The sequence below is a fragment of the Triturus cristatus genome, chromosome 3_1 (assembly GCF_964204655.1).
Source record: "Triturus cristatus chromosome 3_1, aTriCri1.1, whole genome shotgun sequence".
Classification (NCBI taxonomy): Eukaryota; Metazoa; Chordata; class Amphibia; order Caudata; family Salamandridae; genus Triturus; species Triturus cristatus.
In genome coordinates, this window is record NC_140583.1 from 310,949,493 (window position 1) to 310,975,988 (window position 26,496).

The 26,496-nt window shown below is 44.2% G+C and overlaps 2 protein-coding genes across 6 annotated transcripts in view; one reads left to right on the forward strand and one right to left on the reverse strand.

The window, feature by feature from the left end:
• The window catches only part of CPEB1 (cytoplasmic polyadenylation element binding protein 1), a 493,259-nt gene extending 483,354 nt beyond the window's left edge, over nt 1-9,905 (reverse strand). For 4 of the 5 annotated variants that reach the window (XM_085644004.1, XM_085644003.1, XM_085644002.1 and 1 more), the window contains exon 1: nt 9,799-9,901. In XM_085644004.1, coding sequence (XP_085500130.1) covers nt 9,799-9,813 — 15 coding nt within the window. In that variant the 5' untranslated portion in view covers nt 9,814-9,901. Of the gene's footprint in view, nt 1-9,798 lie in introns of all 5 variants that reach the window. The other variant, XM_085644001.1, reaches the window with a different exon arrangement.
• A 9,664-nt stretch (nt 9,906-19,569) lies between these two features.
• LOC146860170 (uncharacterized) overlaps nt 19,570-26,496 on the forward strand; it is a 36,374-nt gene continuing 29,447 nt past the window's right edge. The window contains exon 1 of the mRNA XM_085644005.1: nt 19,570-19,609. The gene's annotated coding sequence lies outside the window, so the exon portion shown is untranslated. The remainder of the gene's footprint in view (nt 19,610-26,496) is intronic.

A 26,496-nucleotide genomic window follows, 5' to 3' on the forward strand; every position in this document is an offset into this window, starting at 1 on the left:
GATTGGGGACAGTTCTTGCAATATACGAGTCGCGAGATCTGGACATCATTCCCAGAGGAGCTGGACCAACCCCAAGTTCTACAGCTGATTCTAGATCCAGGCTCCTCCAGGGGTATTATCCCCTGGCTAAAACGTCAGCCCTAAAAAATACGAAAAAAAAAAAAAGAAGAACAATTGGCCGAATATACCTCTGAAGCGTGCCTCTCTGGACGGAGAACTGGAGACATCACTTCTGGATCGGGAATATAGCTTTGGCATCGGTGTGAGAAGTAAGCAGTACTACCGTATTTAAGCAGGTACAATATTTCTTCCTCTATAGATTATATCTGACACCACAGAGCTTAGATAGGGCTTAAACACGATTGGTGGGTTGTTCTAGATGTGGTGCAATCCCAGCAGAATTTGGACATATAGTGTGGATCTGTGTGCAGTTAGACATCTTGAGGTGAGGTTCTGCAGGAAGAGAGCAGGGTGACAAAGGTAAAAGTAGAACTCAAGCACTGACACTGCCTTCTGGGATTGCTTGCTATTCTCTGAAAGGGGAAAACAGCATGGCATAGATCGATCAACTGTTTAGTACTTGCATGGCGACGCACAGTCATACATGGGCAAGCCTGATCTCATCAACTCCAAGTGTCATTGACTTTCTGGAATGGGCAGCAGAGGAGTGCCGGCTCCTGAGAGTTCATACTCATAGCGCAGTGAGATATTCAGTACTGGGGTGATATGCTAGACAAGTTGAGGGGCCACAACACATTCCTGGGAGAAGAGTCTGACTTCCAGTGAGATGACAGCCCCTAATGCGATAGATGACAAATGCAGCTGGCTGAACCAATAACCCTCTGGCACCCCCCCCCCCCCACGCTCCCCCCCCCCCCCCCACTGCTGGTGGGCTCACTGAAGTACAAATAGCTCAGCCGTCTGAGTTATCCCCTCATGTAGCACTTGAATGTATGTGGATGCCTGATGTTTGTCACCACCACCACCACCACCCCCCCATGCCATGGTGCCTTCACCCTCCCCAGCAACATTTGTCCCCAAGGCTACCGCTAATACTGTAAAAGTACTCAATGCTGCACTGATTTGATTTGCATTGGTCTGAAAAACTGAATTTAAAAAAAATTCATGAAAGCTGCACTTCTACTTATGGACTAGCCATAAGACTTACCACCTAATAGTCAACACAATCTACAACAAGCATTTGCAATGCAATAGGACTCGCATTGAGACAAGACCATCATGGAAAATGGGAGATCACAGACAACAGGAGTGCGGGCAGGGGAGAAGGGGGTGAGTAGGCACAGACAAGTAGTGCTCACGGTCTAAATAACACACAGTACTGTGTAACACTCGAAGTAAAGGGGCCAGTAGCCATGGGAGGGTACAAATGACATGGCCATAATAAGGAGGGACTAACAAGTCTCATAATCAGACAGCAGCATTTACAAAAAAGACAATGATCCAAGCAAATTGAAAAACATGGGTGGAGAGTGGGTGGAGCTTCCACTCCATTTCTGCATGCCTCGCAAAGCCATCCGCTAATATGCGCTGCCGCTATGGGCTCGACCTAAAAATATGGAGGAACTGCCAACTCCTCACTGGAATTATTAAAGTTATTGCTCTAGATATTTAGAGGAATCAATGTTAACGTTCCTCTAGGGCCACTACATATACATGCACTGAGCACTGATTTCTAACAACCCTTAAATAATCCTATTACTTCAAAAGGTTGTTGGGCATGCTGTATGCTCAACTAGATGCCTCAAAATTGTGGTCTGATGTCACCATCACAGGTGCCATAAAGTCAAAAAAAATCTGCTTAACTGATGCCTTTTGGGTTCAAGGCTTGTGCTACTAAAGTCAATAAATCTACTAGAAAGATAAGGGACTAAGGTGTTTTCTGCAGAGGCCCATTTATGTAGCAGTGCCAATGGCATGGAATTGTCTGGGAGTGGTCAGACTGTAGTTGTACATGTAATCCAATGGTCACAGATTTGAATCAAAATACATGTATTAAGATGCCAACTGCATAGCACTGCTTATAGCCTACAGCTCATAAGACTGTTAATATAAGAGTAGGTTCTAGCATTTATCGCAGAGAACTGTGCAGGACCTGAAGCTCAACATTTAATTGCGTGGCATAGTTCTTTAAGGCCAACTGGAGAATTCTTCTAGAGAAGAATAAAAGGCATTAAAAGTACCAAAAATGCTGGAGTATTGCTAATTACATAACCTCCACATGATGAATGCCTGCCAAGACTCCTGATGAAAGCAGGAGAATCAATTTAAGGTAAATGTAGTTTTACATTTGTCAGTTTAAACTTCATTTCAATAAGTTCATGGGCAAAATTCCATTCCTGTATTTGTAACTAGACCTGATGTTTTTCTAAAAGTTGGCATTTATTTTGTGGGTGCATATGTACACTTCGTTCTACCCCCGACGAGACAGCTGCTTTTTCAGACGAGTATCACTACCCGTGGGTGGTTTGGTTATAGGCAACTGCAGTGTAATCAGAATAAGAAGAATACTACCACCAGTAGTCACGGAAGTGGTATCCTCACATTGAATCGGGTCACGGCGCCCAGACATGATAAAGTTTAAGTGCATATTCATTCAAATTTGTAGAAGACTATGCCTGGATGTACACAGGCCTCCCTGTATTCAGCATATTATTCAATAGAAATATTGAAAAGCCAGATTTGCTCTTTCCTGTATTTAAAACAAGACGCGACATCTTGCAGTAAGCAAGTGCTCTCCTTAGGTCTTCTGGTGGGAAAAACCATCTATAAAAATACTGATTTTTTAGAAGTTGGCTAGTTACTAACCTTTCACGAGGTTAGTTTTCCTACACAAACGTTTCGGTAGTACCTAGACCCTAAAGAATTGCCTAGTCTGGAGGCAGGGTTCGTTTAAGGCACGGTGCAGCGAGTCGCAGCCGATTTACATCAGTCGGAAACTATTAACAATAAGGCATTGCTCGTCAGGTCGGAGACCAAGGTTCTTGCTAATTATGGGTCAGTTTTGCACCCAAAATTCGCCCCTAGTCTAAAAACTGACGGAAAGCCAACCAAATATTTGAACCCTGGGCGTCCGTCCGTATTCAGCAATGTAAATCCGGTTACTCTGGTGTCAACTGGGCCGTGTCGCATTTCTAGTCACGATACATTATCGCAACCAATACCCTACCTGCTTTCGTTGCCAGCACTGAAGCAGGCCACATAGCCCCTTCCACTCCTGATAACCACTGTCACTGTTCTCCGCAGAGGGCCTTGGGGCCACGCGCCGCTGGGCCACCCATGCGCTCATCTTTTGGTCCGGGCGCGTGCGCAGTTTACAGCTACGGGACAAGTTAACAGCTGCGCGCGTCAGCACGTGAATGTCTCGAGTTTGGGCACGTGGCAGTCCTTTGTGTTGGACAGCGCGTGACGCAGTCTTCCGCCCCTCCCTCAGCGTTCCAAAGAGCCTGAAACATTCTAGAACAAGAGGTAGCTCCAACCTGCGGGGCCTTGTAGAAACTACGCATGCCTGCCTAACTTTGGTCGTGCAGACTATGCAAGGAACAAATTTATTGTCTGAACAGAATTGCAATTAAAAGAATAAAGCCGTAACAGCCAAATGCTGCAGCGCATGCGCGTTTCAGCCATGTAAGTAATGGCAACCATGGAATTATTTAGTGCTGCGGTGCTACTTAAGGGTGCATGCGTCCTGCACCGTTCAGAGATTACAAAAAGCGCGTGGCTCATACTTTGTTTAGTGCCCGGTAAAAGAGTAGGATAAAAGGGGCTTGCAAGGTGCTGCAGATGGATTAAAGTCTAAAATTAATAAATTCACTGACCAAATGCTCCATTAAAGGTAAACGGTTCTAGTACTAGCCGGACTATACCCACATCCGAAGGCAATAACCAGAGTCACTTCGCAAAGTTATGCAAATACACAATTACGTTTTGTAGGCTATGTACTGCAGATTTAAACAGGGCCCGCAAATTCGTGTTCATACACTACAACTAGTACAACCCAACTGGTGCGACTAAAGTACTACAAAATAAAGTGGAGTAGGATTTGCCGACCCATACGATGTTTAATTCCCACTACATACACTAGCGTGCTTCATGAACATTTGGAGACTACATGCCCAGCAAGTGGATTATCCCGTGAGCATTTCATGCACCAAAACAGCAAAGAGCACATGAATCAACTAGTTTAATATGCTTTTCAGTCTGGCAGGAGTATGCATTCCACATGCAAGGCTTCAAATGCACCTAGAAACCAGAACTCTCCTCTCGCAGTGAAGTCAATCCGTTTCACAGCCTCTTGCTCCAACACCAAAGCACGATTGACTCAAATTTATCACAAGGTGGATTCGTTACGAACCACCGTTTCAAATCCCAATAAAAGCCTCGATTGACTTGGTGACAGCAAAACCTTTAAAACGGGACAAACATGGGCAAAGCCAGACAGTCTTTTTTAACGTGTTAAAAGCACAGGAGGTTAGTGTTGTGTTTCACTTGCTGTTAATTTCGTGGTATGCCTTACTTCTCTGCTATTAGATTGCATCCCCTATCCTGGTGCACAGGTAGTAGAATCCTTGTTAGAATGTGGTTTGCATGCGTAAGATGTGTTTGTATTCTTATTGGGATGTGGTTGAGCAGTTTTGACGACGGTTTGATTAGTCTGTTGTACCTGCCGATGCCAAGGGTTGTGGGACTGCAATAAAGCCTAGTACCCACTAAGCCTGTATACTGTTATTTACTTAACAGTTTTGGCGACGAGTTGTCTCATAACCCGCCCGTAATGCAGGTAGCATGGGCTCCATGCTACCTGCATTAAAGACTTTTTTACCAGGGAGGGAGCCAATGGAGCAGATGGAAAGGGCTATAGTTACGAGTCTGCCATGCAGTACAATACAAGCATTCAGATGAAAGGATACATCTGAAACCGCCAATAGCATGCAATGAAAGGAAATACTAGACATTTAGCACCATGTTATTAATCGCTCACCTAGTGATGTATAGGTCATTGAACATGTGATAAACCAGAGTCGGCAAGTCAACCTGTGCCAGGTGTGATGAACATCTACCAGCCATAGACAACCATTACATGAAACCGCACTAATCGAGTATGGTTTATTCTCATTGAATTGTTGATGGGAGTCCAGATAAAAACTTGAGGGTCATGCTAAATAAAGGAGCACAGCTGAAGGGCGGCATCCTTGGTAATTGAAATGTTGACTGAAGTTTGAGTGAGCCGTTTCATACCATGAATCTGCCACAATAAGCTATGTTCCATCTAGCCGTCTGCTTTTTAGGTCTGGATTGATGGCGCTTTATACCATCCACAGGTAATGTGTGCAGATTGTAGGAAATTATCCTTTGTGTTGTCGCCATATAATTTCTTAAAAACTCGCTGGACCCTATTTTTACTGGCTTTAGAACTCTAAATTTTAATTAACAAATAGTAAAGTGTCTGTACTTCCATTTAAACCTGGTTGAATTTGTATATTCCTATTTGGCATAATAAACATACCTATAAGTTTCTAGTAATTTGGTAAAAAGTGTACTCCGGACTTGAAAGTTTAAGTGTCACTAGGTATGCAGCCAGAGTAAATTACCAGTGGTTAAGATCAATTCAAACATTCCATCCATCACCTTTGGTATACTTTCATATGTGGCCCTAAGTGGGACAGGTATGACCAGACGTGGGTCCCGTGCACACCATCACGGGAACCAAGTAATATTCAGCCGATGAGCCCTCAACCAGTGCGAAACTGGTCCTGTATTTTCTTTTGTTCCAGTTGAGGAAGAGCCTGGAAGTTCGGGTTGGACTGTTCCCATTGGGCCAAGGTGAAGACTGATTTCTTTATAGCGGGTCCAAACTGAGGTGGTATGGTGTGCAAAACAATGATTGACTGGGATGCAGCTCTGAGTAATTACCAGTGGATGAGATTAAATCAAGCATTCCATCCATCACCTTTTGTATACTTATAGTAGTTGCTGCAGTTAACTAGTGTGCCATCCACTAAAGTGGTAGTGCAAGCAACATCACTTCATGCTTTCCCTGTGTAAGGGGTATACAGTATAAAAACTGCAATTTGACACGTCAAACCCCTTTGAGAGGTCAAGACCTCCATTTTAAATATTGAACCACCCTATGTCCACCTTGTAGCCCGTAAGGCAGGGTGTATGGTACTTGAGTACAACATGTAGAAATGTAATGTTAACATGACCATACAATGACTAACACCAACATGCTATTGTGACTGCAGCAGACCTAGATACCCTATGTAGAAAATAAGTGCAGTTTAAAATACTAATATTGAGGCTTATGAAAGGGGCCACCTAAAAAATTAAACCAGTTTTACTTGTTAATACAACAATTCGATTGTGAAGTCAGGATTTGTAATAAACATTAAAGGTAAAGTGACTTTTAGAAAGTTACCATTTCACTGCATGAAGTTTAGAGGCTAGATTTGCATTTGCTCTCCAGCTTCTCCCAGGCAGCTATTAGCCTTGAAAATGTGTTAAATGCTGCCCAAGAGCAAATAAATTGACCTTAATTAGAACATTAATACTCTGAACTCCACAGATTAAGTAGGGCAGGGGCTATGGAAACCCTGTCACACTCAAATCCTGCTTGAGTGTTGAAGCCGGACAGATCTGCTGGGCTTTCATGTAACACTCTGAAGGGAGGAAATTTATGTCAAGATAAATGTGTGTATCCACTGTCAAGTTGTTTAAGGCCTTTGCTTTTGTCCTACTAGTCTTCTGTTTCTGGTTTTGTTGTGGGTACAGTACTCGCTCCAAACTGAATTTCAGTGTTCGATGTGAGAGGACACTGATTGCCATAGTACAGTCATAGCCCAAGTTTTAATGCGACCAAAGATCATCAACCTGAAGAAAACTTCCTGCAACATGACATTTTGGGCCAGTTTGTAGTAAGACAGGAAATTAGTCTTGTGAACTTTTACCCTATTGTTAGGTAGAAGCCGGGAGGCACCCCCATACACTTACTCATGCTAGGCATAAAAGTCACATTTCCAGGCACCCCACTTCAGAATACTTTCTGGCACTGGGGGAGATCAGAAGAGAACTGGACCTGCGGTCTGAGCAGAGCCTTTAAGGAATGGACCTGCTTCCTCTTGTATCCAGGAGGAAGACATGGACTGACCATAGTGGCTACAGGAAGACAAGAAGCTACTGTTTCCTTAAGTACCCAGCTGACATGGGGGAAACTGGATAAGACTGTTGCCTCTGCCCGACACCCTGTTAGTGCAAGTGCCTTCCCAAAGGTCGTGGGGTATTTAGTGTACTGCTGTGGTGGATCAGGACAAAGAATAAGTCAGAAGATAAACTTTGACCAAGAAGAACTTTGGGGCATATCAAGAAACGGCGTTAAAATTATCGCCGCCTGAGCGGCAGAAAACTGCCGCTAAAGCGGCGATAATGGGCTTGATAATATGTCCTAGAGAATTCCCATAGAAGCCCATGTTCTGGTGTCAACATGGGCTTCTATGGGAATTCTCTGCGGCGTATCATAAAGCCCATTATCGCCGCTTTAGCGGCAGTTTTCTGCTGCTAAAGCGGTGATAATGTTGACGCCGTTTCTTGATAATATGCCCCTTAGTTGGTATATTAAACCCGCTCTCTTGCGGTCACCCTGAAATTTCAAGTAGGGGGGTCTTCCTGAGCTACTGCAATCAGACTATCATTGGCCCTAGCACTTCTTGGTGTGATTTATACCAAGTTTAATAACCAATGCCCCGGTTTCCTTTTGTTGGCCTTGTCATTTTACTCCATTTTAAGAAGGTTATCTTTATTGTTCCAACTTTGATTTGGTACTGCATGCATATTTTACACATTGCTTTCAGTTAATGTGTGCTTTGTGCAATAACTACCCAGGGGTAGAGCAGAAGTTGATTAAAAAGAGATGGTTCACCCTGACTAGGGTTATTTTTTAGGGTAGTCAGCCATCCCTAAAAATACAAGTTCTAACATAAATTGAGTTGCGTCTGGTTTGTAAAATTGCATTCTTTGTAAGTGGTGCATCAAATACTGCATTGTGATGACAATGGAGTTGGTGGTTGCTGCACCGTGGAATTTCCTAGTTTCAATACAGCAAGCTCTTACCTCAGAGCAGGCGTTCTAGGGCTCGGTGACAACTTAATTGCACAAATTTATCTATACCAGCTGTAAAGATGCTTACATCTCCCTTAATGTTCCATTAAAACTGTATGGAACAAGATATGCACATAGAAACGCAAGTATGGCCATTAAAAATGCAACAAGCAGAGTAAGACAATGTACTTTATCAAGTTTGATTTGTTTCATCTAAGCTGCAGCAAAACATCAGTACAAGACAATCTATTAAAACAGGAAATCCAAAGTAAGTGGAACTATGAAGATTTAAAAGTTATGAAAAGTACGTAAAGTGAGCATTTTAAAGTAATGCCATACAGACTGCACTGCAATATGGCATGAAGACCGTTCCAATGCATGCCAAGCATTTAACTAACATGCACTGTAGAGGTTGTAGTTCTCTTCAGTTGAATCAACTGCCCAACACAATATGCTAAGAGAAAAGGAGACGTAACTGCACTACAAACGAAGTGCAACGGACATGCATTGGGTTGCATCGTTAACTAAATAGGTTTATTGCAGAGGACAGTAATTGAAAGGACAAGCAGGAAGTTCTATCTGGAGGGACTAAGCATCTCAACTCCCATCTAAAAAACTAATTATCCAGACAGGAACTTTAATTGTTATTAAATTATTCTTTTATAATCCTTTGTATAGCCAAAGAAGATTACTTGATCTGGGTACCCTTTCCAAAATATCTGGATAGGCCATCGTTTGAAATAGAGGAACTATGGCTTAAGAGGGTCTGTTTTGATGCCGCTTGGTGTAGCTAGAATTTTTTTTTTTTTTTACAGTGTTCGGGTTTTAAAGAGCTGTTAACCACGCCCATTTGGAATACCTGTAGGCGTGTTGCTGCCTTCATGGACGTGTATAGCCGACTAAGTTGTGTTTGCGCATGCACTCTACAAAATCCAAAGGCAATCAATGCAGGTTGTTAAATTCCCGAACAAAGTAAAACACAACCAGCATAAGAAAATACCCAGCGCAGCACAAATAGTAGATAAACCTTGGTATTTGCTCAACACCGAGTCCCTCCTTGAGACCTCGCATTAAAGCACATGAGCCATCATTCAAGAGCATTACAAAACAAACAAAAAAATGTTTTCCTTTGGCAGACACGGCGACCAGTACGCCATTCCGCTCTCCCTCCAAAAGGTGGACATCATGCTCAATTGAAACTCGGGGGCCCTGTGATCCAGATCCCGCTAGTTAAATTCATAAAATTGGATATCAGATTGATGCGTCACCCATTTTTCCGATTCCTGGAGGTAAACGAATTAATTGATGCGAAGGGGCCTAAGAGGTTATACATTTGCACGCTGGGTAACATGCTAAGTGATTATTTCTCGCATCATGGATACAAACGTACTACGTGTGTTAAAATTACTAGTTTTGGACCAGCACTTTGATACACTGAACTGGGCACACACACGTTCTGAAACGCCAAAAACAGAGTTACATAGGCACTTAGTTATGCGTTAAACGAACACCGTTACACAATGCATAACGTTGCAACATTAAGGGGGCGCTTTCAAATGATCTACAACTCTACCATCATGGCAAAAATTACTTCTGTTATTGCATCTTTAAATAAACGCTTTGCGATTTTCTACTGGATATCCTTGCACAGTAGTAAACAAAGCGGCGCCTGGGTAAACTCCTTACCAGCGGAAAAGCCATGTCGGAACTTCTGCGAGGATCAGCACCTGAAAGAGGGGCACAATGCACACAAGGGGCTAAAAAAACATAAACCGAGATACAGATTGTATTTTTGCAACAATTTTGGGACGCCGGATCAGGCCTCTTATAAGAAGCGCGCGCCCCGCCCCCGCGTCTCGTGCCATTTCTGGTCCCTCAAAACACCTGCGGGACGAGCGCAGGGAGCGTGTGCAAAGTATTGGCCCCGGCCCTAGCGTGCTCGCGTCACCTCCGCCCTAAGGGACGAAAGGAGATGAGAAAGTGCTGCTGGTGCGTACACGAGGCTCGGTGGCAGAGCGTATGAACAAAGGACAGAGATGTGGTTACTCGGCTTCAGAGAGGGCCTAAAGTATGCTGCCGGCAGTGGTAGAGGGTTCGAAAAAGTACATATAAGAGCGATTGAATGTCATCGCTCGTGCCAATTGACCTAATTCAGAACTGAAAGTGATCCTCTTCAATAGGAGTTAATGGGGCAACACAGACTCAGATTTTTTTTTAAATCTCCCCCTTTCTTTTTCTAAGAAGTTGTGATGTATGTATCATGGAGCGCGTTTTGGTGATTTCCAGAACAACAACCTCTAAACCAGGCAGCTAACCTCTTTAAGAGAGACGGATCGCTCCAGACGGAGAGTTTTTCAAAGGTAATGACTGAGTTTTAGTTCATCTTCTGCCTCCTGGCATTAGTCTTGAGTGGGGTATCCACTTGCCTGTTTTTTTAACAGGCCTGGCCTGTATATATCGGAAAAGGCAACGAAATTCTGTTTCCCCCCCCCTGACACATGATTTTAAAACTGCAAATACATAAATAAATTCAGTAAAAAAAGCTATGGAGACCTGTCTAAATCATTTCCGAATGATCATTTGAGTAAACGGGGATAATTGCCATGTTACAAAAGAATTCTGACAATTTTACAGAAATTCTTTTTCACCTACAATCTATTGACTGTTCCAGAATAGCAAAATGTAAACAAATGTCTGGTATTTATTTTTATAAAGAAGGTAACAATCCTATCTGTGGCAGCTTGCTGTCACCAGTCCCAAACGGGTGCAAAGGACACACTAAAGAAGTATTTGTTATAGTTTGTCTATTGTTTTCTTGCTTGCTTGCTTTCCAGTCCATGGCCTGTTTCCCAATCACAGACAGTTCCCACCTGCTGCAGTCCTAAGCTTCTATCCTGTTCTTCTTCCTACCCTCCAGGTACTTTCTCATATATATTAAACCCTTTCTGCTGAATGATCTTGTCCCTGCAGAAAGCAGGCACCACCTTTTACTTAGCCTTGAACAGAGATCCGTAGGGTTCCTGATGTAATGATCCTGTTTTCTAAGATGAGAAAGGGTTGATTAGTTTGCTCAGCCGAAAAAGTATAAATTCTTGTAACAGCTGAATGGCATCTTTCTCATGATCTCAATTTCTGGCACGTTTGTATTCTCTGTATTTTACAATGTTGTGTGGTTGCCATTGGAAACCAATATATGAAATCCTCTATATTTTTACCTTGCCTTTGTTTAGAGAGCTTGCTTATTATATGGCTGCAGGGAAACACCCACCCAGCCAAATCTGTCTTTCGCAGATAATGCATTTTCTTTCTTTTTTTTTTTTTAAATTCTTTTTCTTATAATCAACATCATCGAGGCATAAATCTTCCAGGTGGTATACAGACACATTGTAAATCAACAATACACAGTTCCGCAACCTTATTACATTGGCATTCATTACATCATAGTCATTAACGGTACCCCTCATGTTGTTCCCGCCTCCCTCCCTAGTGTTCCTCATCCGAGCCCTCTTCCGCCTGTTCATGCGGTGGTTTACAAATGTCTCCCCTAAATTTATTCCACTCCCCCCAGATCTTGCTCCACTTCCGGGGACAACCACGATTGAGGAACACTGATCTCCCGGCCACCATAGCTGTGTTCATGTCTTTGCACCATGTGGCTAGTGATGGTAACTCTGCTGCCCCCCATTTTTGTGCGATATTGCGTTTCGCAGCCATTATCCCCAGCGTGGCCCAGTCTTGTGCCAGATGAGTAAGGTCATTTGGCTCCCATATATTTAAACACCTCTTGGGCTCCGGTACCAATGACACTTCCTCTGTTTGTGATATTGTTCTCATCACCTTTGTCCAATAGTCCACAATCTTCGGGCATTGCCATATAGTGTGATAAAAAGTACCCTCCTCCCCACAGCGCCACAGGCAATATGGGTGTGATGTTTTACCCATCCTATAGAGGGTAGGCCTAGGGTAGGTTTGATGTAGAATTTTAAGCCCGCGGCGAGGCCAATACCTCCTGCCATTCAGTGTCGTCAAGGTCACCCACATCGCGAGACCATTTTCCCCTGAGTGGTACTGTGGGGTCCGGCAGGTTGTTAACTAACTTTCGTAGGTGAATGATGTAGCCCACTTATGCATGCAGTCTGTCAGTAATCTGTCCTCCAGAGGTGAAGCTTCCGGGACCTCGGTACCAGGTGGTAGGACTGCTGTCAGTGCGTGATTTATCTGCGTGTATCGAAAAATTTCAGAGGATGCCAGTTCATATTGTTGCTGAAGACGCTCGAATGTTATTACTTCCCCCTTATTCCACATGTCACCCACCGTGGATATGTCTATTGCGTCCCACTGGTTGAAGCCCTTACTATTCCTGAGCCTTCCCAGCCGCTTCGTGTCCCAAAGAGGAGTGAGTTGGGTTAAAACCCCTTGCCGGCCCAATTTAGCCTGCGCAGCATGCCATATGGTGACTGTGTGTTTTGTGGGCCCTATTAACGCAAGGGCTTGCTTCTTGTTATAAAGGGCGGACAGCATACTTCCCGTTCCCAGTACAAATCTGTCTGCCCTAAATGCAGGGTCTGTTTGTGGGGCGTGTATCCATTGGTTGACTACCTTTAGTTGCGCCGCCCAGTAGTATAATTGTATGTTTGGGAGTGCTATCCCACCGTCATACCATCCTCTAACCAACTTGTTCTGTGCCATGCGCGCCAGTTTGTTTCCCCACAGCAGGCTGGAAATCTGGGCTGCTATCGCTTTAAAGTAGCTTGGTGGTACTGGGAGCGGTGTGTTCTCCAGCGCATGCAGAAATCGAGGAAGCGCCATCATTTTAAAAAGCACTGCCTTTCCTAACAGTGTTAGCGGCAATGTTCCCCAGTGTATTGCGTCCCTTTTTAGGCGCTCTAGTGGGGGCAGTAGATTTCTTTTGAAGATATCATCCGGGTTGGCTTTTATATATATATACTCAAATATTTAAATGTGTCTTCCGTGATCTGGAGCGGGCAATCGTTAGGGAGTTGCGGTGGAGGGCCGTGTAGTACATATAAGACAGATTTGGACCAGTTTATGGTATATCCAGATGCCCGCCCGAAGAGCTCGCATATATTTAGGAGAGCCAGTATGGAACGCCTAGGGGAGGTCATATATAACAATACTTCATACGCATACAGGGAGATGCGGTCTTCCCACCCTTCCACCCATTTGAGACCTCGTATCATTGGCTCCCACCTAATCCACGCCGCCAGTGGCTCCAGCACCAGGGCAAAAAGCAGAGGCGACAAGGGACAGCCTTGGTGTGTGCCACGCACCAGTGGAAAGTCATCGGAAATGTGTCCATTGGCCGTAACGTATGCCACTGGCTTAGTATATAGGAGACGGACCCATGCACACAATTTAGGGCCGAAGCCCAAGTGACTAAGCACAGTGAACAGGAAGGGCCATTCAACCATATCAAACGCCATTCGTGCGTCCAGGGAGAGTATGACAGCTGGTTCCTGAAGATATGGGATACGGACCATCACCCCATGCAGGCGTCTCAGGTTCAGGGCCGTATTTCTGCCTGGTGTAAAACCGGACTGATCCGGATGTATCGAGGTCACAAGGTGCGGTGTCAGTCTAATCGCCAGTAGCTTCGCGAGGATTTTAGCCTCCGCATTGATCAACGATATTGGGCGATACGAGGTACATTCTTCAGCAGGCTTTCCCGGTTTAGGTATTGCAACTATGGTGGCCAGTCTCTGATCTACCGGGAGTTCGCCTACCTGTAAGCTATCGGAATACATGTGCAGCAAGTGTGGGGCAATAATCCCCGCCATCTTTTTATAGAGTTCAATAGGTATACCCTTTGGTCCTACCGCTTTACCAGATTGCAATGACCTGATCGCCACTTGTAACTCCTCTACTGTGAGATCCGCCTCAATCGCGAGAGCCGCTTCCGGAGTGAGTCTGGGCATATCAATATCTTTTATATAAGTCAACGCCTCTTCCAATGTCATCGTGGAGGAAGACGTACACACCTGCCGAAAGTGTTGTGCTAGTGTGTGTACTATTGTCTGTGGATCCGTTGTCGTTTGTCCATCCCCCGTCCAAATCCGCACTATCCATTTATTACCCTGCTCCTTTTTGTCTAGCCACGCCAGGAGCTTCCCGGCTTTGTCACCGGTTTCATATATCTTGTGTTGTGTGGCCGTTAGCCGCAACCTGGTCACTTCCCTAAGATACTCTCTGTGCTGTTGTTGTCTAAGATGCAAACTCTGGGATGTAGCCGGCGTTGGGTTATTGGAGTGTTGGGCCTCAGCGTCATGCAGCTCTAGTTCTATGTCCTGCAGGTGCTGTCGCTTCTCCCGCCTGTGCCCCATAATAGAGACGATGGCCTGCCCTCTGAGGACAGCTTTATAAGCCTCCCACAGGGTAGTCTGAGAGCTAACCGACAAGACATTCTCTTGGAAGTAGTGTTTCGTCGCTGTAATGACAGCCTTCTTGATCTTGGGGACCTGTAAATAGCCAGGATAAATGGGATAGATACGCCGCCGCGTCCTGTGGTGGTATGTGAATGTTAATAGCATCGGGGAATGGTCAGAGATAGCTCTAGGCCTAATCTCTATACTGTCAATATTTCTCAAACTATCAGCTGAAGCTAGGAAGTAATCTATTCTGGACAGGCCATTGTATACCCCAGAGTGGAAGGTGAATTGCCGTGCCGTGGGGTGGTGCCATCTCCACACGTCACCAAGCACAAGTGCCTCCATAAAACTCCCAAGGCAAGACACGCCAGGTACGCGCGTCTTCGCAGGGTATCGGTCTAAAGTTCCATCTATAGTTGCATTAAAGTCCCTTCCAATCAGTAGCTCCCCTTCCGGAAGGTCAAGTAAGAAATCACTAAGTGCTGGGAGTGTTTCCGCGTGTAGTGCAGGGAGAATGTAAACGGATACTATATTGATAGACCGCCCCTCCCATTGACCTATTATGGCCGCAAAGCGGCCTTCATCGTCTGTTTTTGTGTTATGCACTATTAGCGGAGATTGTTTTTTAACTAATATGCCCACAACCCTGGAGCCAGAAGAGAATTCTGAATGTACCAGCATTTTAAACCCCCATCTGTCCATCGCCTTGTATGTGGTACCAGTAAGGTGTGTTTCCTGCAGCAGGGCCACCGCTGGAGAGCACCACTTTAAACACTGCAGAACCAGGCCTCTCTTTATTTTGTCTCCCAGGCCATGTACGTTCCACGTAAACAAGGACAGGGGTGCCACCAGGGTCATGGGATACGTCCCCGGATCAGGGTTAGTTGTGTCTTGTACTGCCATATCTGGCGAGATGCAGAAGAGATGTTATGGAGTCATATGCGCAATGTGTCTGTTGAGCAATGTGTAAGAATGCGACATACCTGAGTGCCTCACTAGAAACTAAAACAAGGAACAAACATAACCAAAAGAACAATCCCATCCTCTCCACCCCCCACCCTGCCTCCCTGCTAGACGGAGTCAAAACTGCCCGCCACCCCAACTTTGCAGAGCGCTTAGTCCCCAATCCCATGAACAGTACTTGCGTGTAGGGGGTGAGAAGTCCGCAGAAGGTCGCAGTCGTTCCCCACCCCAAAGACAATCTTCACTTAAAGTTCTATAGCCGTCTCCTAGTGTTAGTTAGTTCGCTTGAACGCCCTCAATTATCATCATTTCGTGGTTTCTGACCGCCACATATAATCTTACTCCTCGGTCTCACTCTGCTTTGGGTGTTCCTCCTCCTGCTCCTGTCCACGGTCCCTGTGGTCCCCATCCACCCTGTTGTGTCGCTGGCTTCTTTCTGACCGTCCGGATCCTTCCACTCGACGCCATCCCTCGAGCCAATCGTGGGCCTCGTCAGGTGTCTCAAAAAACCCAAATTTTTCCGTCCGCCACTACACGCAGTTTTGCTGGGAACAGCATAAAATATGGCAGTTCCCTGGTTCTCAATTCTTTTTTAACCTCCAAGAAGCTCCTGCAACGTTTAGAGATAGCCGCCGTGTAGTCTGGGAAGAAGGACACTGCCGAGTTTTGGACACGTATCGGCAGAGCCACCCTTGCCCTTTGCAGTATGGCATCCCTGTCTCGGAAATTGAAAATGCGGGCAAGAATAGGTCTAGGGAGAGCCCCAGGTTTAGGCTTACCCCCGGCAACCTGTGCGCTCTTTCAACAGAGAAAAAAGTGGAGAGTCCTCTGGGTTGAAGCCTAGTTTTTATGAGGTCTTCTACATATAGGTCCATGGCAGGGCTCCCCTCGCTCTCAGGAATACCAGTAATTTTGACGTTGTTGCGCCGGGAGCGCCCTTGCTGATCATCCAACTTCGCCGCCATGAACTTGTTTTCCGCCTCCAATTGATTTACCTTTTGATCAAAGTTGCAGTGTCCTTCGCAAGAGATTTCGGTGGTCATCTTTTGAAAGTCTGCCCGCAAGGAAGAGACATCCGCAGAGATCGAACCCACCGTCGACTGTACATTAGTGAGGGCAGACATTATATCTTCCAATGTTACCTTGTTCGCTCCCTCCTCTTCTGGGGCCTTGTCTGAGAGACCCTTACGCTCTGGCAGCGCGGGAAAGTCTTTTCCGTACGCAAATTTGTCTAGTTTGACCTGAGAGGTCGTGCGCGGGCCTCTGCCCCCCATCCTTGCCTGGATAGTTCAGCGCTGGTCGGTAATCGCCGCCGCCTGCTGCAAGACCACCGGCCCCGTGCGGCCTGTCGGTTTTCCCTCTGCGCCACGAAATGTCTTTGCGGGGTTTATGACTGGCGATGTGAGGCCAAGGATGCCGTCCACGTAGTGTTTCGATATTGTTCACCCCGCGAACTCTGTTGTTCTACTCTCGGGGGCCACCAGCCAGTAAGTTTGGGTGAGCCTCTATTTGCTGCCTGCAGTGGTGTTCGGGGCCTACAGGCCCTGCCGCCGCCGGTGTCAGAGAGCGGGTCCTTTGAGGCCCCGGGCCTTGATCCCCCAGATGTGCTGTATGGATAACTGCGCACCGGTCATCGGGAGCAGTCCCGGGTGCCAGCCAAGTCTCCACGCCACCTACCGTGATCCAGACCTCTGCTGAGTTGATGGCACAGTGTCGGGTTCTTTCCGCCCCCTGTTCCAGTCGTCCAGGCGGGCCTCCACCGCAATTGGGGTCCCAGCGTCAGTTGGGCAGACAGGCCGTGCCCCCCCCCTACGTTCTGCGAGGCGCTGAAAATGCTGATTGAGGCCCGAGGCTGGGACGCAGATGTCTCCGGGCGGGTCTTACTGTTCCCCGGGTTCCGGCCGCACTGCTAGGCCAATCCTGCACCCGCTGTCTTCAGGGCGTATCGAGCGCCAGTTCCGACCCGGAGGTAGTGGAAAGCAGGCTCCGGGTGCCTGCACCGCATTCGCGTCTCCGGGGCAGGAACAGATCCCAAATAAGGCAAGCAACCGCTGGTGCCTCCGTTCTTAATTCTGCACGTCTGTTTCCCTCGTCGGTCACAGTGCGCCGATCCTCGCCCCTCTCATACAGGCTCTCGCCACAATTTAGTCCCTGGTTGCGGCCGCACCAGTAGGCCGCTCCCGTCTCCGCACTCTCCCCAGCGCGTCGAACGTCGGATAGAGTCAGGAGTCAGGTCGGCTGATTACTCTTGTACTCCGCTTCCAGTGTGTGTCTTTGGGTTATAATTATTGGTCGGATTGTATGGCGGATTGTCAGGGGAGTCTACGTCTCCCTCGGAGCTCCTCTAAGCTGCAGCCATCTCGTTCAGCTACAAGCCACGCCCCCCTCATTTTCTTTTTTTAATATACCTTTCAGACTTAGATTAGCATGTGCACATATTTTCTTTAACACAGTGGTGAGCTGCCATTTGTTTTACAGATGCAGGACAGGCCTTATTACTGTTACCTTCGGTAGGAGAGCTCATACTGGCCTCTGCTTTGTATTGGTTTGCCAGTTTCACGCAGGTTCCTAGCTACCTCCATGTGGGACTTGACTGGTGGGTACACATGTACTCAGTCTGTTCGAATTAACATGGATTGTATATGTGTGCATGACTGTATGGATACAGGAATCTGTTTTGGGACTCCTGCGTGCAAGTGGGCAACAAGATGGAGGCCAGAGCTGAGCCTTGCCAGACCTGGATGTTAATTTGAAAGAGCTTTCTAGAATATTCTTGAGCTCCATTTGAAGTGGACCAGGCTCCCTTGAAGAATTGTTGCGGATCAGGTGATCTTTTCATGTGCAAGATTGCTCATAGTTTATTTCCTGCTTCCTCTCTTCCACAGAGCTGTGCAGACAGTGGTGTATAGTGGTCAGGTAGGGAAAGATCTCTTTTCTTTTGTGCTTTTGTTCTTTATCAAGTCACAACTCACTCTGCTCTGCTCCACCCTTTGTCTTGCCTGACCCCAGATCAATTTTTTTATGATTGACTATTGGATCATTGGAAGGGATGTTGACCCCTTCCTTAGAGCATGGTGACTCTTGGCCAGAGTAAAGCACTCCAATCCTCATTTTAGGCTGCTAATAAGTTTAAATATTGGGCACATTCCATGGGTCAGAGTTTTAGGGACTTCTCGTTGACCAGTCTCCAAATGTTCTCGCCTGTAAGCTGAAGAAAGACTTCTGAGTTCCAGGATAGGTGTGTCTTTGACAACCAGTCTCCCTTGCCAGGTCGGGAACAGAGCACAACTTCTGCAGCAAACCTGCTAGGAACCCTGCACATAACATTGTTTACAAAACGGGACTTGCAAGGAGCTCCACACAGTAGGTATTCTTCTAATACCCCCTTCTTCCCCCATTATCAGTTCAATAGTAAGTTAGACCACTGGACAGCAGAGGCAAAGAAGTCGATTTGACACGGAAAGAGCCCACCAACCTGAAATAGTTCTGATACCCACGCTTCACAAGGGGTAAGTTGCTCTATATATTAGTAAAATAATTGAGAGTGGGTGCATTGGAGCCATTTCTTAATTATATGTTTCTTAAGGTGCAGGAGATATTTGGCATAACACCAGAGCAATTCCAGAAGTATTGGAGTCTGGTAAAAGCTGAAAAAGGTAACTTGGACATTTCATAGCGATGCTAAAAGAGTAACATACCCTATCAACACTACTAGATTTAAGGGACTGGGTTAACCCATTTCTGAATTATACATGGCCCTCAGGAAAGATGGCTCCCACAATAAGCAAGGGAGACATGTAATACCGAATGCATTGTGGAACTGACAAATGCTAAACATGATGGGATATGATTGCCCAAGAAGAAAATCATGGGTAATATAAATTGATCCAACATAACGTCCTTCTTCAAACATACCAGACAGCTGTTCTGCATAATTGTCAAGAGGCATAATAACATGTGGGTGAACAATATCTCTAATAAAAGTCAGGTAGTTGTGAGCCAATATAATTTCTCTATTCTTTCTTTATTTCAACTTCATTCAGTTCGCCTGACTCAAGATGCAATATCACCGTATATTCATGGTATCTTCTCTTCTTCTTTTCTTTAGGAGTTTCTGACGACCCACCAAGAGTCTTGTGAGAACACAGGTATTTGCAACTAAAACAATAATAAATAACTATTTGAGCAAAGTATTAGTGTAGATATCTATATTTTATTATTTCCATTCTGACAGACTACAGGGCAGGCAGGGGATACTGTGCTCCAACTGTGGTGGTTTCAGTCATTTGCCACAGATGTCCTGGGGTCTGTCCTACTAGGGCTATGCAAACTAAGCCAGGTACAGCCCTTTCTGAATTTGCCTAACAGAGTAGTGAGGACGAGTCACAGGCTTCAAAGGGAGGAAGTCTGATTGGCATGGGAAAAATTACCATATATTTAGAGAATCTACTTTTTTACGTTAGAATTGCATTTTTAGAATACGTTTAAATGCTATTGATGTGCTCGCTTTAGAAAATGACTTACAAAAAAGAAACGTGAATGCATTTTGTTAGAATAATAATAAATAAACTGAAAATCTATCGCATTATAACTAATGTAATAGTGGAAAATTGTCAAAGAGGGTGGTTGCTGTGAGGTTGACCTCATAGTGTTTTCACTGGGATTGGCTGCTTGGTGTGTTCTGCCCTGGTATTGGTCGGTTGGCGTTTCGTGTCACACTACATATTGGACATTGTGAGTTTGAGTGTGGATCACAGATTGGATAAATGGTAACTGAAATTTAAAACTGTTATTTGATTGATTATTGAAAATGTAATGTATAGGGAACAAAATCAAAACATTTTAGTTTCACAAAAACGATTCAGTCAATTCAATTGCTAAAATGAAATGTTTAAAGGATTTGAAGAAATTTGTGAGGGAAGAAATTGCTATTTCTGTTAGGAAAGGGGAAGAGTCACCTCCTGAGGGTACCCCAGCTTACATAATGACTACTGAACACCTGTTCAATTTGTCTTTGTGGTTGAAACAATGGATGAGACTTACTGAAGATGTGGCTGCATTGCGTTTCCCTAGGTAAGGCACTTTTAACACCAGGATTTTAGATCATTTGAGGGTAAAATTGTATGAGATGAAGCCACCACCTTGACTCAAGCAATATGAAGCTTTACAGATTTAGGGAAAAGTTGCAAGAGTGAAAGAGAAGGAAAAATATCAAAGAAGAGCAGGTAGAGCAATAAAGAATTATGTAAACGCCCAATGGGATGAAGAGCAGCATAGATAGAGGAAGGGATTATCGAGGGAACTAGACTGTATCCAGTTCTTACATCAGCAGTTAAGGCGAAAGATAAAGATGCAATTAAGTGAGAAGGAGATGAGATACTGGAAGAAATGTTGTCATCCCGACCACCACCAGTGACCTATACTGATCCAGGAGAGATAAACATTAGTGCGAGTCAGACTGTGCCTACTTCTCCAGTACAACCAGAACTACCTTCAATTGAATGACCCATACAGGTTCTACAAATTGCCCCATCAGTAATGAGGTGACCGATAACTGTGGTACCTATTGACTCTGACCCAGTTGTGCTACAAGTAATCCCTACTGCACCACCAAATCGAACAAAGCCTAGAGGTTACGACGACCCCAGTTGTCGAAGTACTGACTGCACAGAAAACTCAGCTAGTGTTGTGGAGACCCCAACAAAATTTACAAGCCTTGATAGACGGAGGAGGAATTTTGGTCTCTACGACCCCTTTGGGTTCTAGTGAGTTACCTGGAAGTGGATATGGTGGATTACCAGCTTGGATTGAGGAACTGACTAGGGAAAGAAGGGCGGAAGATACAGAGCTTACAAAGGGTGCAGAAATAAAAAAGGATAAACCTATAGACATCCCAAAATTAAAATTGATTTGGAGGAATTAATAAAGGAATGTTTGGATTTTAATAATGTAGAGCAACATGAAAGAACTGAACATACCTTTTTATGTAAATAAATTACCTGCAGAGCAACTACTACATGCAGTTATTTATCAGGAATAGCAAAGACATATGATGTGGATCTTACAATTGTGTGAATTTGCATCAAAATTATCAAGTTGAATTGGATGACCAAGCTAATTAGAATATGAGGATTGTTGGGATGCAAGTTCATATCATGGAATTGATAAAATGCATCCCCAGATAGAAGGATGTGTAGAAGCTAGAACTTAGGTGGCCAAAAAAAGCATGAAAAGAAAGACAGTAAAATGGAAGAAAGACATTATGAAGTGGGAAAAGCAGCAGAATCCATTTAGCAAAGTAGTTAGGGTACTTATGTACATGTTCCATGGATTAGAGGTGATTTGACTGCATTAGCAAACAATTTCCAAATCTGAGAGACAATCCGGTACAGTGGTATAATCAGGTGGAAAGGTTTATTAAAATTTCAAAGGTATTATGGAAGGACCTGGATACATTCTTTGACATTGTGGTTCGAGCAGATTTGTGGTCTGAGTGTAAAAGTTCTGTAAATGGTCGAAAACTAAGTCCCAGAGAGAAAAGGGAACAGGTGCCCTGACTCCTATAGTGATGGAGAAATATGAGACAGTAATACATTTCCTAAAGGAAAATATTCCACCTAAAGACATTGACTGGTTGAAAATTAAAATAACTGAGGAACCAAAAGAAACTGTTCATGAATACTATCAAAGGTTGTTGCAGGTTTTCAAACAACATAGTGGAAGTGAATATCCTGGAGAGAAGGATATGGGGATTTTTGTGTCACAGTTTGTTATGGGTTTGAAGCCTGAGATTAGTTCACACATCACACACAATGGCAATCAAAATCGTTAGGTGAAATTCTGTGATATGCAAAATATTGCAGGGATGAATTGGACATGAAACAGGGAAAGATCAAGGAGACATTCATGTTGGCTCAGACGAAGTTAGCACAGAAAGGTTTTCAAGGTCTGTCGATGAATGGAGGTCAAGGTATGATGCAGGGAGTTGTTGCTCCACAGGCAGTATTTGCGATAAATCCAAACTGAATGCGAGTGTCTCAGGGAAGAGGTAGAGGTGTCCCTACAGGTGTGAGATCTGGGACCAACATTGCCGCTTTAAAGAAGGTTACTGCCTGTCACATTTGCAATAGGGTGGGGCATTGGAAACAAGACTGTCGATTTAATCCTGAAAATATTGCAGGACAAGCCCAAAATTAGAAGGGAATGACAGGTCAAAGGATGCAGATACGCCAGTTTCAAAATCAAATGCATGGTCAGAATCAAATGGCACCTGTTATACCAGGTTAAATGGTTAATCCCTGAATGAATTTAAACCAGTTACCGAAATTAAACTCAAATGCAAATCAAAATGTCATGTCACAAGTCCAGAATGTGAATCAGGGTGTGTTAGAGCAATTTCCTTTGTTTGAAATGGATGAGTTTGATATTTGAAAAATCCCACTAACGATGTCTGAGAGAGGAAAAGGATTGTTTATTTGGCGCAGTCCTAGAGGTAGAACAAATTGGCCCATATGTGGATGTAAATGCCTATGGTCACAATGTATTGCTCGTAATTTATACAGGAGCTACCTGATCCACAGTCAGAAGAGTGGAAGTTCCAGATGTACCTCTCTCGGGAAGAACAATCCAAGTAGTTGGAGTTACTAATAAAGAAATTTAAAATCCAATTTCAGAAGAAGTTCCAGTCAGAATAGGGACATTTGAAGAAAGACACCAATTTGTGGTTTGTGATTCCAGTCCAATTAATTTAGTAGGAAGGGATTTGTTGTTTAAATTAAACTGTTCAATTTATTGCACACCGGATGGTGTTACATTTCAACCCCATGATGAGGATGTCAATTGCGAATTAATGAAACAAAATACTGAGACAGTAATTTTTACCTTGTTGACAGTTGCTGAATTGCCATAGAATCTCAGAACTACAGGAAATACTGAAGTCTGGAATTTTACCGGGAAAGATATCGGGCTCATAAAAGGTGTGGAACCGGTACATATCCAAATAAAACCAAACACAGTTGTCCTAAAAACACCACCTTATCTATTGTCCACTGAAACGATTTCTAGGATACAACCTGTGATATACTTCAGAAAGGCATACTGAGAGACTTAATTAGCAGTCCATGTAATTCTTGTATAATGGGATAAAAAACCAAACACCATTTTAGAATTTTACAGGCTTTGTGCAAAAATAAATGAGATGGTGGTACCTTGTTGTCTCGTGTGCCGAATCCTGCTACTGTGCTTGTCCAAATTCCATGGTCTGCAAAATGGTTTAAAGTCATTGATTTGTGTCAGGCTTTCGTCTCAGTGCCCCTGCACGAGGATAGCCAGTTCTTATTTTCATTTGTGTTGCAACAGAGGACAATCATGTGGTGTTGTATCCCTCAATGGTATACTGAGAGCCCTTCCATATTCAATCAGATCCTAAAGAAAAATCTTGAGTCTTTGCAAATGACCTGTGACTCTGTACTTGCACAAAAAATTGATGATTTATCGATAGCTTCAGAAATACGAGAAGCTTGCAAAAATTATACCATTGCATTATTGAATCATTTGGCAGAAAACGGATACAGAGTATCTCCAGGTAAAGTGCAGTACGGTAAAAAAGTAGTTAATTATCTGGGACACTTTATTATGAAAGGAATCAGAAGGTGTTACCGGAGAGAGTGGAAGCCATCTTGCAGATGAATCCACTACGAACACAGAGAGAGCTCAGAATGTTTTTGGCTACTGTCGACAATGGATACCAAACTTTTCTTTGACAGCAAAGCTGCTCCTGAGGCTGAAACATCGAGAAGTGTCTGATCCAATTCCTTGGGATAAGGAGTGCACCAAAGCCTTCCTACAGCTGAAAGGTAAACTGTGTTGCGTACTAGCTCTAGGAATGCCAGACTATGCAAAATAATTTTCTTTATTTTGCATTGAAAGAGATGGGAGCGTACTTTCAGTGTTAACACAGTCTGTAAAAGAGCAAAAACAAAGTGATGGGACATCCTTTATTAATGATGGTTCCTCATTCTGTCGAGTTATTGCTTACCAGAACAAAAACACAATATCTGACGCTTAATGGACTCAGTAAATATGAGCAGAGTCTGCTTGCATCAGATAATGTCACCATCAGGCATTGTAATGTATTAAATGTATCTACTCTGTTGCCTGTGATTGAACCAGAAGACAAGGATGATGATTTTGATCATGCTTACCTAAGTGTCACTGACCTATGCACAAAACCACATCCAGACATTAACACCCCTGATTGAGCCTATGTCCTATTTGTTCACGCCTGCGAAGTAATAAAGGCACACTAAGGGCAGCATATGCCGTGTGCACTTTAAATGAGGTGGTTAAAGCCTCCTCACTCCAATCAATGTTCTCTGCACAAGTTGCTGAAATTATTGCCCTTACCCTACACATGCAATTTAACTGCATAATTGAGAGTCTCCATCTTTACCTACAGCCAGTATGATTTCAGTGCAGTTCATGGTTTTGTGAAAATGGGTAGGAGCACACTGCTTGCATGTAACAGCTCAATTACACCATTGCGTTTTGGTAGTTGTAGTTCAGTTTTTAACACAAAGTTCATATTATTTTTCAGCTAATGCTGTCTTTCGAAATCGTATCTCTAGACACCAGTGTTTCGGGATTCCCCCCTCATCAGTAGAGAATATTTACGGGTTGCTGGACAGGCTGCCAATTTTCTCAGGTACAATCCCACTCATACCGTGCAGACGTTCCAAAGCTCGTCAACTTGGGGTGGACCACGAGAGCCTTTTGTCAGTGGAAGTGTGTAGGAGAGCACTGCTAGCATGTAACAGCGCCGTTACCCCATAGCATTTTGGTAGTTGTAGTTTAGTTTTTAACACAACGTTTATATTATTTTTCAGCTAATGGCGTCATTCAAAATCGTATCTCTAGACACCAGTGTTTCGGGATTCTTTCCTCATCAATAGAGCATATTTACTGGCTGCTGGACATGCTGCCAATTTTCTCAGGTATAATACCACTCATACCGTGCAGGCGTTCCAGAGCTTGTCAGCTTGGGGGCGGCTCACAAGAGCCTTTTATCAGTGAAAGTGGGTAGGAGCGCACTGCTTGCATGTAACAGCGCCATTACCCCATTGGGTCTTGGTTAATGGTTTTGGGCAATTATGGATGCAAAGAGGTTTTTTTTTTGTTTTTTTTTTTTGTTTCAAAAACCTTTATTGACAATATAGGCGGTACATAAGGCAGTTGCTCGCCGTACAATATACAAAGGCCGCGGGCATCCAAGCGGGCGGGTCCCCTTTAGAGCAATAACACAGCCCTTCAGCCGACATCCCGGAGGACCGGCGGCGTCGTGAACACCCAACCCATGACAAATGAGCGATCTCGCGCCTGACAGCGTACCGCCGCTGCGCTACTTCTGGCCCATGCAAAAATTATGGGACCCCCTTAAAATTTACTTAAGGTCAGGGAAAAGGGGAAAAGAAACAATAATATCAGAAAATTTCCCTCGCGACCTCTACTAATGAAAATACAATTTAATTGTAATAGGGAAACAGAAGGGCCTAAAAGATAGTGATACACCACACAGAAATTTACAATTTTTTACTTATTTATTTTTTATCATTCAGCCATTTTATATTTTTCTTGGGAAAATTCAATATATTTCTTTTTCTTATCACACACAAAGAAAAATTAATTTAAACTTTTAATTTTCACTGACTAAATGCATTACAGTGAATCTACATCATATTAATTAGCAACAAACAGTAGTCCCTGGGACAACCTAATATAGATCACAAAGGATCTGTATTGTCACACAATCACATCTACACACATACCAAATCATTCCACATTCATACACATTTCATAAAAACATAGAAAAAAGAGGCAGAATTTTTTTTATCGTCTATTGAACATTGGAGGTACAAGATACATAATAACCTCCTTTGGCTAACAAAACAACTGCAAGAGCAGGATAGTAATGTCAGGTTAATGGTCGACGCGTTTCGATGGCGTGGGTGCCACCTTCATCAGGACCACAGATGTATTC